We start from the raw sequence: 11,533 nt of genomic DNA on the forward strand, positions 1-11,533 counted from the left end.
TATCACATATTTTTTTGACTAAATTAAAACCCACTATGTAAATTCCAAATATGTAATTTTTTAAAATATTTGAATATTTTATCTATTTTTCAATTAATTTGTAATAAATCTAATCCATAAACTTGAAATATTAATGTCTTTTGTTTATTTAATAAAAAAATTATTTTACGTTTATATGACATCAATCTACACTAAATTATTTTTCAATTTAAAAAAATAATTTCAAAAAATGATAAGTTTAGGCCAAATTATGGTGGCCATACATGATGAGTTTTTAAAACGACAATTAGGACCAATTAAAAATTAATAAAAAAATATTTTTAAAAAAACAAAAAAATATCCTCATCAATCTTCAGTGTGTTATAGATCATTTCCCAGGAGGGTTCAAAAAATAATCTTTTATGTGTGTCAATGGTGATCGTACACATGCATGGTATATGCTTGAAATAGTTTAAACAATGGGTTTTAGAAATCCCTTTTGAAAGTCAATTTTTATCATCTGGGTATTAAAATAAATTACATGTTTGGAAACTAGATGTTGAGTGCTACATTTCTTACTACTGAATTTTTTCAAGATTCAATCTCTAAGTGCTTCAAATTTTTAGGTCAAATGTGGCAAAATTTGAAAATCAAGGAAAACACTTCACTTTTTGGCCAAAAAGTGAATTCAATTTCTTACACTAACCTAGTTGTGTAATATTTCAAAGAAAAATCATCATTCTTCTTATACCACAAACCAATATGGGAGTCCCTTTCAAATATTTGAATATATATTTTACTACTTGATCATGAGATTGCTTTCTATTAGCTTGATATTTGGTGGCCAAACAAGCAACATGCATAATATCCAGTTTTGAAGTAGTCAAATATAACAATCCACCAATCATAGATCTATAAACCTTTTGATCCACTTCTAAAGATTCATCATCCTTGCTTAAATGAGAACCAATAATCATGGGGGTTCCAACTAGCTTACAATTCTCCATACCAAACTTCTTCAACATCTCTTTGTTGTACTTGACCTAAGATATGAGAATACCATCTTCTGATTGTGTTACTTGAAGACCAAGGAAAAATGACAACTTACTAATCATTAACATCTCAAATTCTTTTTGCATTTCTTTTGGAACTTCTTGTAAACATCTTCATCTCCACCAAAAATTGTATCATCAACATATACAACCATTATCAATAGTTTCCCACTTTCAACTTTGAAATAAAGGTTATTAGTTGTAGTAGCTTTCTTGAAGTTATGTTGCCATGCTCTAGGAGCTTGCTTGAGTCCATAAAGTGCCTTCTTGAGTCTATAGACTATATCTGCATCTTTGACAGTTGAAACCCATCTGGTTATTCAATGTAAACCTCTTCTTCAAGTTCTCCATTCAAGAATGTTGACTTTACATCTATCTGATATACTTTAAAGTTCTTGTAGGCAGCGAATGCAAGAAACATCCTTATAGCTTCCATCCTAGCTATCAAAGCAAAAGTCTCTTAAAAGTCTATACCTTCAACTTGTGAATAACCTTTACAAACCATTATTTCCTTGTTTCATGTGACATCTCCATCTTCATTCAACTTGTTTCAGAATGCCCACTTTATTCCTATTACATTTTTGTCTATTGGTCTAGGTACCAACTCCCATGTCTGATTCTTTTCTATCTTATCCAATTCTTCTTCCATTGCATTCATACATCCATCATCTTTGTACGCCTCTGTAAAGGTCTTTGGCTCCACCTTAGATGAGAAATAAATATTTTATTGTTCATTGGTATTGGGTGGTATTCTTCTTCTCTAAACTTATTTGGCTTTATATCCAATGATCTAATCTTCTAAATGATTCTTTTGCATATACTTTACAGGTGTTGTAGGTGCTTGCTCAACATCCTTTTCCTTTGCATTTGATTCTACTTTATCTTATGTAACTTCCCTCTCTTCTGTAGTAATGAGGGTGTTGTCTATCTCAATCTCAAGTTTTGGTGCAACACGATTGCTTTCTTCACTTACTTTGACTTTTGTACTTTCCACAATTTTCTTTAGCCTCTTGTTGTAGCATTAGTATGCCTTACTTCTTGTAGAGTATTCTAGAAATATTTCTTCAAGGGATCTTGCGTCAGACTTTCTCAAATCTTCTTCATCTCTTCTAATATTGCACTTGCTTCCAAAGATTCTGAAGTATTTGACTCTAGGTGATCTTCCCTACCATAGCTCATAAGGTGTCTGTGTGATTCACTCTCACTTGTACCCTATTAAGAATATATACAGTAGTATGCACAACTTCTTTCCAATACATATTAGGTAGGTTATCATCTTTCAACATAGTTCTAGACATTTCAACAACAATCCTATTCTTTCTTTCAACAAATCCATTTTGTTGTGGAGTCCTAGGTATAGAAAATTGCCTTCTAATACCATGCTCTTCACAAAATCTATCAAATTAATTTGATGTCCACCTCTATCATACCTTAGACATTTGATCTTAGCTTCTACTTGATTCTCAACCATAGATTTGAATACCTTAAATCAATCCAGTGCTTCTGATTTCTCCTTTAAGAAAGTAACCCATGTCATTCTAGAATAATCATCAATGAGCAGCATAAAATACTTTTCACTATTTATTCCTCTTGTCCTTGTAGGTCTGCATAGGTTTGTATGAATCAACTCCAATGGTTTTGTAGTAGAACACTCCTTGTTCTTGAATCTGCTCCTTGTTTGCTTTCCCATCTGACATTCCTTGCACACTGTATTGGCGGGTTTGATAATCTTTGGCAAATCTCTTATAACTTGAGTAGAACTGATCTTCACCATGTTGTCAAATTTAATGTGCCCCATCAGTTTGTGCCACAACCAACATTCATTGTTCTACGTAAATAGACAACTAATTCCTCTATTTTCCTTTACGTAATAGGCATTGTCGTTAGTTCTTATACCTTCTACAACTAACCATTTGGAACCTCCTTTTCTAATTTCACATTCGGACCCATGAAATATGAGCTTGTAGCCTTTAATGCATATTTTTCTCACACTCAAAAGGTTATGTCTCAAACCTTTAACATAATAAACATCATCTATCTTATGCTTACCAACAATGGATATGGTTTCTTTACCACAAATTGCTCTTATATAGGGTTCCCAAGGTATTTAATAAATTAGGTTGCCTACCAATGGTCATATTCAAGTATTGGGATTAAATAATAATTGATAGGAATCGGGACACTAACACTTTTGATTTTGGGCCCGTTTCGGGGGAACTATGACATCTAGCACCCTAGTCTACCCAGAAAGGGGTGGAACAGAGGTAGGTATGGAGGGCACGCATCCAGGACATAAGATTTGGTCACCAAATGAACCCATGACAATATTTTGGTAGTGAAAGGGCCAAAAATAGGCTTGAAAAGAGCTATGAGGGGGCACAATAAAGCAAGAGCCCATAAAGGAGTGTGACAATGTAAACAAGTTACAATTCATGGCATTGCAATAATTAAATATTTTTAATAAATTCAATATCCTATTTTTACCTCACATGGCTAAAATAATTATTTTTATTATTATTTAATTGAACATGTATTCCCTCCACCAAAATCCAAGAATAAATGAGCTTCTAAATGTATGTCCCCTCACATTCCCTATAATTATATATAACAATTTACTATTTTTTGTAAATGTAATCATATCCCTCTATTTTAAAATAGACCGCATCATGACCTTTCATCCTCTCCTTAATCCTAAGAAAGTTTTCTCATTCATTCTCTACCATTGATCTTCTCAGCACGTCTCCATCATCCATCACCCCTCCCAAAAATCTATAAATTGACATGCCATCTTTTGCATTCCATCAAATCCATTTCATGATAACTATATGATGTCATAATAAGTACTTTTGTGTACAAAAGCATCCACATCCCAAACCATTGGAGAAAATCAAACTTGCAAATGGAGTTTTATGGTAATATTTATTTTGTTTTCTTTTTTTGAACTTGTTTGCATGCTCTATTTGAGGTTTGTTTTAGTCTAAGATGGAAAGCTTGTCTTTGCATTTATTTCCTACTTAGTATTTCTAAACTATTACTTACAATTATATTAATACTTGTAAAATGATATGATTGAAAAAAATGCTAGCCACCAACACATATTTTAAACAACCTAACCCAATTATGTTTCAATGCATCGTATTTATCTACACTTGTGGCACTTACCATCCTTCACTTCTACCATGTCTATTCCTTATCAAGCTACATGTTTTATTGGAGGAGATAAATATTGTTGTAGAACATACTAAGAATAACCTCTCAATAATCAAGTCTAGTTGGTATTTTTCAATTCAAGTCCAGCTTACCATCAAGAGCTATAAGAATAATGGTGGAAACCTCTAATTGGTTGTTTGGTTTGGCATGGAGTGTTCTCTATGCTTTGATCGAGTTGGCTTCAAAGTCGGTGTGGAGGGGAAGGGAATATCTTATCAACAAGGTTTCCTTTTATTAATTTATGCAGTCCAATTGCTCATTAATTTGCTTTAACCTACCATTTTCTTTGGCCTAAAGAAGTTTAGGTTGACACTTATGGATTTGGGTGTGCTTGGTGTTCTTGTTTATGTTTTTCTTAATGCCTTCAAACTTGTAAATCATGTGGCTATTAATTTCTTGGGTGTTGTTTAAAATTATAATTAATTTCAAGATATGTACACTTAATTACTGGTTGTGAGGTAATAACAAATAATGGTAGATTTGCAGGTAGAAATTATATATTTCCAAGTAGTTATGATAATGGTTAGGTGTCTTTGGAGTACATTTTTAAAAGTTCTTTGCATGAAATTTTCATTGTTTTGCTTGTTGTAGCATTAATACATAGTTTGATGACAAATTAACTCTCTAATATAAAATATTGTGATTGTAATGAGAATTCTTTTTTGTCATTTATATTATGTGATGTGTTTTAGTTAATTTGAACTTAAATAGTACTCTTCCAAGTTATTAGTTATAAATGGAGTAAGTTTGTATGATATATCCTATCTTTAATCTCTAAAATAGGGATGTCTTCATGTCATGCCTTCATAAACATTTTAAATAGCGATTTGTGATTCGTTTCAAAGCTCTCCCATTTTATTAATGTTGTAATGCATTGAATTATAATCTTCTCTAGATTTTTCTATGCACAACTAATTTGATCATGTCATTATTAGACTATTAGAAAAAGAAAATATTAATTTCAAACATTTCAACTATCATAAATACTTTCAACAACAAAAATATAAAAATAATATTAATTTCAAACATTTCAACTACATTAAATAATTTCAACAACAATAATAAAGACTTAAAAAGAGGTATGAAACTTTTTTAAAAATATTTAAAACCCAAATAATAACACAATCATTTATGGGTAGACAATGGCTACTAACAACTTGAAAGTTAGAATCGACCTCAATCTGTTTTTAATCTTTTGTCTCTAAAAATAGAGACATCTTCATTTCATGCCTTGATAAACATTTTAAATGGGGATTTGTGATTCATTCATGTTCAAAGCTCTCACATTTTATTTATGTTACAATGCATTAAATTCTTACCTTCTCTAGATTTTTGTATTCACATTTAATTTGATTATGTCACTCCTAAACTATTAGAAAAAAAATATTAATTTCAAAGATTTCAACTATAATAGATATTTTCAACAACAAAAATAAAGACTTTAAAAATATTTAAAAAATAAATAAAAATAATTAAAAATATTTAAAAAATAAATAAAAATAATTAAAAATAGTTCACACCCAAATAAATAAAAATAATTAAAAATATTTCACACCTAAATAATAATACAATTATTTATAAATAGACAATGACAACTAACAACTTTAAAGTTAGAATCTACGTCAATCGATTTCCATCTATCTCTGTATATAAATATAAATATAGATATAGATATACATTATTTTAAAGATTTTTTCCATTTATATGCTTTTATCTTTCTTAGTACAGAGTTGCTTGAAATAGAGTTGGCTTGTCCTCGTTCTGCTGAGGTAATGACCACAACGATAAAATACACACAAAAAATAGAAAAAATCTTTTTCTTCCGTTTAGATTTAACGTGAAAGCGAAGAACCAGAGGAAATTACAGGCAGAAAGTCATGCATCGGGCGTATCGAAGGTCAATTAAGAAGAAATGAAGAGTCACGAAATGCTGACCGGGAAGGATATGCCGCAAGATTTCATCGCAAGAGAAAATGGAAAAGCTGTGGTGGCAATACAACCATTAGAAAAGCACTAGGTTTGATACATGACAGAAGTCAAGACATCAGCATTAACGTGGATGAAAATCCCTTTCACAGGAGAAAACTGTGCAACACTCCATTGACATATGCAACATTGAGGAGTAATGTGATGAGGAAACGTAGGGAAAGAGGAGAGGAAGTTGTCTAAAAGCGTAGTGTGGTGAGGAAAACATGGTGGAGGCGGTTTGAAGTCTAAACTTATTTAGCTACTTCTACTGGAAAAGTTGTTTGTACTGGCTTTTTTGGTTGTCGGTGTGATATTTTCTGTGAGATGGCATCTGCGTCTGTTGTGAAATGCATGGTGAGCCCTAAATATGGAGGAAGTGAACTTTTTTCTGTGTCTTGTTGGGGTTTTAGTGGCCCTAAACTTGGAGGAACTTCGTGGCTGCTGAATTTGGCGGCTAGATCTCACAGGGTTTCGATGACTGCGATGCTTCCTCCTAAGGCCAAGTAAGTTTGAAGTATCATGCTTCATTTCTTCTACATTTTTCCTTTTGATGAGAATTCAGGCATTGAAAAGAGTAGATCTGTTAATTTGATAACTAAGATCTTTCCATGTGAAAATGATAAAGTTTTACAATGTTTAACATTTACAGATATTTCCAGTCTATGCGATGAATTGTAAAGCTTCTGGTAGAAATCTATGTAATTAAAAAAGCAATACACAGTTTTCTGCTGGAAGATTTACAATTCAGAAACCGGAATGCTTTCTTATACACAGATTCAGAAACCGGAGTAGATCTGTTAATTTGATAAGTAAGATCTTTCCAAGTGAAAATAATAAAGTTTTACAATACTTAACATTTTAAGAAACGGGAATTAAAGACATGATATTTCCAGTCTTATGCGATGAATCGTAAAGCTTTTAGTAGAAAGTGTAATTTAAAAAGCAATACACAGTTTTCTGCAAGAAGCTTTACAATTCAGAAACTGGAATGCTAGAATCTTAACAATTCAGAAGCCGGAATGCTTTCTTATACAATTGTCAAGAAAACTGTATGACTATGGAAATGTGCATTTTTGTGCTACTACGAAATAAGCATCATACTGACAAGAAAGCCGTGTTTGAAAGGAAGAAGCACTGTTCTGTGGTTTTATGATTCTGTTTCGGATTTTCCCGAGATTTATGCGTTTTTTTAGAGTTGTTCTTAAGTTTTAAATCTTCTGTTCTATATTAGTAAACTAAATCAGGGGTTTTAGTTTAAATTTTTGCTTGCATTTTCATGAAATAGCAGTTTCACCTGTTTCCCTCTATTCCTATGAATATTACATTAAGTTTAGGGTGTTTTTCCCGTTGGAAACCTGTGTAGCCGTCTTTTATATTTTTTTCTTTGTCCTATAATTGAGATACTAATATGCCCAAGGAGTATTCTGGAACTTGTGTCCTTCAAATTTCTATAAATTTCTATTGTAGATCAATGATACTATCTTTAGTTTTCTGTGAGATAGATTGCTGGAGAATTTCTGAAGTGATGTATTTCATTCTCAGGGAAGTTGAAAAGGGTAAAAATCATTTCATCAAACGTGAGGTTCATGAACAGGTGCTCCATTCCATGCCACCTCAGAAGATTGAAATCTTTAAATCACTTGAGGGTTGGGCAGAAGAGAATATATTGACCCTTTTAAAACCTGTTGAGACTTCCTGGCAGCCACAAGACTTTTTGCCCGATCCTGCTTCTGAGGGCTTTATTGATGACATTAAAGAGTTACGGGAGCGGTCCCTTGAATTGCCGGATGACTATTTAGTTTGTCTAGTGGGAGATATGATTACGGAGGAAGCATTGCCGACTTATCAGACTATGCTTAACACTCTAGATGCTGTGCGGGATGAGAGTGGTGCCAGTCCCACATCCTGGGCTGTGTGGACTCGTATGTGGACAGCTGAAGAAAACAGACACGGCGATCTTCTCAATAAGTATCTTTATTTGTGTGGCCGCGTGGACATGAGACAGATCGAAAAGACCATACAGTACCTCGTTGGATCGGGAATGGTCAGCTTTCATCTTCTTTTTAATTTTTCCACCGATCTTTGCAAACATATACTACCTAAAAGCTATTATGATTGTTGAATTTGATGTTGTGGCTATTAGATATTAAAAGCTATATCAATACATTTAGATGTGCCATTTTCTATTCCATTTACTCTATTTGAGACCCTAGTAATTGTAACATAGTTGTATTAATGTAATATACTTTGACTTAGGCTCATGTCTCTGCAGGATCCACGGACAGAAAATAGTCCCTTTCTTGGCTTTTTGTACACATCTTTCCAGGAAAGGGCAACATTCATATCACATGGTAACACTGCAAGATTTGCCAAATATCATGGCGATCTCAAACTAGCTCAAATATGTGGAACTATTGCTGCAGACGAGAAGCGCCACGAGACTGCATATATTAAAATAGTTGAAAAGTTGTTTGAGATTGACCCTAACGATACGGTCAAAGCTTTTGAAGACATGATGCGCAAGAAGATTTCTATGCCTGCCCATTTGATGTATGATGGGCAGGATGATAATTTGTTTGATCACTTTTCAGCTGTTGCACAGAGGTTAGGAGTATACACAGCAAGGGACTATGCGGATATCTTGGAATTCTTGGTTAAGAGATGGAATGTGGAGAAACTTGAAGGCCTCTCAGCTGAGGGAAGGAAGGCTCAAGATTATGTATGTAAATTGCCGCCTCGTATCAGAAGGCTTGAAGAACGAGCTCAAGAAAGGGTAAAACAGGGCCAGAAATGTGGTTTCAGCTGGATATTCGACAGAGAAGTAGTGCTATGAAATGTCGGGAAATTTGATAGAAAATTATATTCTGAACATAGTTTTAATACAGTATAGGTTAGTATTAGTTGTTAGAATTTGTCAAGTGATTGTTTTAAAGCTTCTAGTTATTAATTTATTTAATTCGATTGTCATGTTTGGAAGCCTTAACAAAGGATTTGAATGCCTAGTCAGGTTTTTTTAGTAAGTAGTTTGTAAAAGATTTAGTCATTTTCAGTGATGTAGATTTTTATCAGTTTATAAAGGAAAAAAATGTTTTGTCAAAGAGTGCCTTTAGTTCCATCATTTCACAACATTTCTGCCTTACTCATGATAGTTTCCATCAGTATTCCACCAAAGAGCAATGCTTCCCATTAAGAGTAATATATACTGCAGATCATCAGGGTTTTGTGATTCTCACTTAAAAACTATAACTAGGTGACCTAATACAAGCATGCAAATTGAACTATAGAAGCCAGACAAAAACCAAGTTGTCGAAAGGGCAAAACCAAAAAGATGCAAAGCCATATGTTTGTTAAAACAGGAGAATCGATGATGACAGGAGATGTGAGTCACCGAGTAACAACCTACTTTGCTGTGATAGGGTCTTGCTACCCATATTTCATTATATATTTCACTTTGAAACCAGTAAAATTATTTACAAAACAGAGTAAAATTTTAGTTCCAGGTTGCTGACCAGGTCTAAAACTCATGAGTCCACCGCTTCACCAGAAGCCCTGGTGGAGGAAGCAGGCTGTTAATTTGTGCCTCTTATCCGCTGTTTAGGACACCACAAACTTAATGAGAGTTTTAATTGATTTTTACTGAAAACTTTCAATTCTCCATTAATTGTAACAACTAACAAGTACCACCAAAAGTGCTCTTCAAATGGGCTCCCATAATTGCAGCTCTCTAATGGTTCTAGGGTCCTGCCATGCTTCATCGAGCTTCTCCTCCATCTCACCCATGATGTGGATTCTGCACTACACGCCCCCGACTTCAACACCTTTTACCTTATACTGATTTCCTAAGAGTATTTTCTCTTCTGCAACCAACATTATCTCTGAATTTGAGCAGAAAAATTGGCTATCTTTTGGGTTGAGAAATCTACCCAGTCATTTATAATTTTAAACATACTCTCTAATGGTTCTCCGTTTCCATTTTATCCCAAACCCTTGCACGCGCTAGCAGAAAAATATGCCTCTAGACTTCCACACACTGAACTCTAGAGCCGATTGAACTATAAATCAACGGCCCCTAGCTAGCATTCATAGCATAATATATCACAGTCTGAACTATGAATTAATAGCAGAACTCATCAAATATCTTTTGTTATGTATGTTCTCCCCAGACGTGTCAGAGAAATTATCATACTAGAAACGCCAAGGGCATTCTAAGACGAGGGTTTAGCTGCTTAGCCCTTCTAACTCGGCCACATTCTTTGTGGTTTTACGCAGTCTTATAGAAATAGAAGATCGCTTGGCTAAGGTTATCTCTCTATATAATATCAGGGTTTTTTTCAGCTGTTATGTTGAAATCCATTTTTAACTGTCCTTTTTTGTGGTGTTGAACACTCCTTTGGCTTATTGGCTTGTTTTCCCTGATTTTCTCTGCTTTAGTCTTGAAATGTAACATTGCTTTGGAATAAAGAAGTAATTAGCTAGCTACTGTATTCGATCTTTGTGCTTTATGTGAATCTAAACAAAGCCTTTTAGGCTTTTAATTATTTTTTCCTTACAAAATTATGTGCTTGTTAGAGAGCTGGATTGTATAAACGTCTTGCTTGGCCTTTAAATGTGTGAAGAGTTTTGATTCCATTAGACCTGTTAATTTTCTCTCACTGTGGTGTAAAAGTTTTGTGAAGTATCATACTTCATTTCTTCTGCGTTTCTCCCTTGATGAGATATCAAGCATTAAAAAATAGTAGATCTATAATTTGATATCTGAGATCTTTCGAAGAGAAAATGATAAAAAATTTACAGAAACGGGACTGCTTTCTAAACTGTGAAGAAAACTGTATAACAATTTATAGTACTACCAAACATTAGAAATAATGAAAACTGCTACAAAGTAAGCATCACATTGACAAGAAAACTTTATGGCAATGCAGATTACTATCAAACATGGGAAATAATGAAAGCTACTACAAAGTAAGCATTACATTGACACTTTAATTACTTTGGAATAGAACTGGATGTGAGAAACACCAGCATGGAAATTAACCGTGCCTAAGCTAGTATTCCATTAAATTCTGCAAATCAGCAAGTACATTCAAAGTGTTACCTTTGTTATGCTGCATTGTCCTTGATGACAAAAAGGTTTTGGTGACTATATAGCTTTATCTCTATGAATAGTGGACAGGTGTAAGCAGATTAATTTTTGGTATTCATTGATAGTGAAACTTTTTGTGGAAGAGAAGAAGGTAGGTTCAGTGACCAGTGGTTCTTCAAATTCGCATTGTGGTATTTTTTGATTTAATAATCTACAGGTATGAATGCTTCAGATGGTAATA

At 33.5% G+C, this 11,533-nt stretch overlaps 1 protein-coding gene across 1 annotated transcript; it reads left to right on the top strand.

Moving 5' to 3' along the window:
* The first annotated feature begins 5,954 nt into the window (after window positions 1–5,954).
* LOC131052576 (stearoyl-[acyl-carrier-protein] 9-desaturase, chloroplastic) lies at window positions 5,955–9,307 on the top strand. Its single transcript, XM_057987161.2, has 3 exons — window positions 5,955–6,712; window positions 7,752–8,253; window positions 8,482–9,307. The coding sequence occupies exons 1-3, from the start codon at window positions 6,534–6,536 to the stop codon at window positions 9,040–9,042; spliced, it is 1,242 nt and encodes a 413-aa protein (XP_057843144.1). The 5' UTR covers window positions 5,955–6,533; the 3' UTR covers window positions 9,043–9,307.
* Window positions 9,308–11,533: the final 2,226 nt, after the last annotated feature.

The sequence above is a fragment of the Cryptomeria japonica genome, chromosome 9, assembly GCF_030272615.1.
Source record: "Cryptomeria japonica chromosome 9, Sugi_1.0, whole genome shotgun sequence".
Lineage (NCBI taxonomy): Eukaryota > Viridiplantae > Streptophyta > Pinopsida > Cupressales > Cupressaceae > Cryptomeria > Cryptomeria japonica.

Bases quoted from the DNA above. Each gene is read 5' to 3' on its own strand.
- LOC131052576 (XM_057987161.2), top strand. From the start codon at position 6,534: ATGGCATCTGCGTCTGTTGTGAAATGCATGGTGAGCCCTAAATATGGA. The intron at 6,713-7,751 runs GTAAGTTTGAAG...TTTCATTCTCAG, and splicing joins ATGCTTCCTCCTAAGGCCAA to GGAAGTTGAAAAGGGTAAAA. The intron at 8,254-8,481 runs GTCAGCTTTCAT...ATGTCTCTGCAG, and splicing joins ACCTCGTTGGATCGGGAATG to GATCCACGGACAGAAAATAG.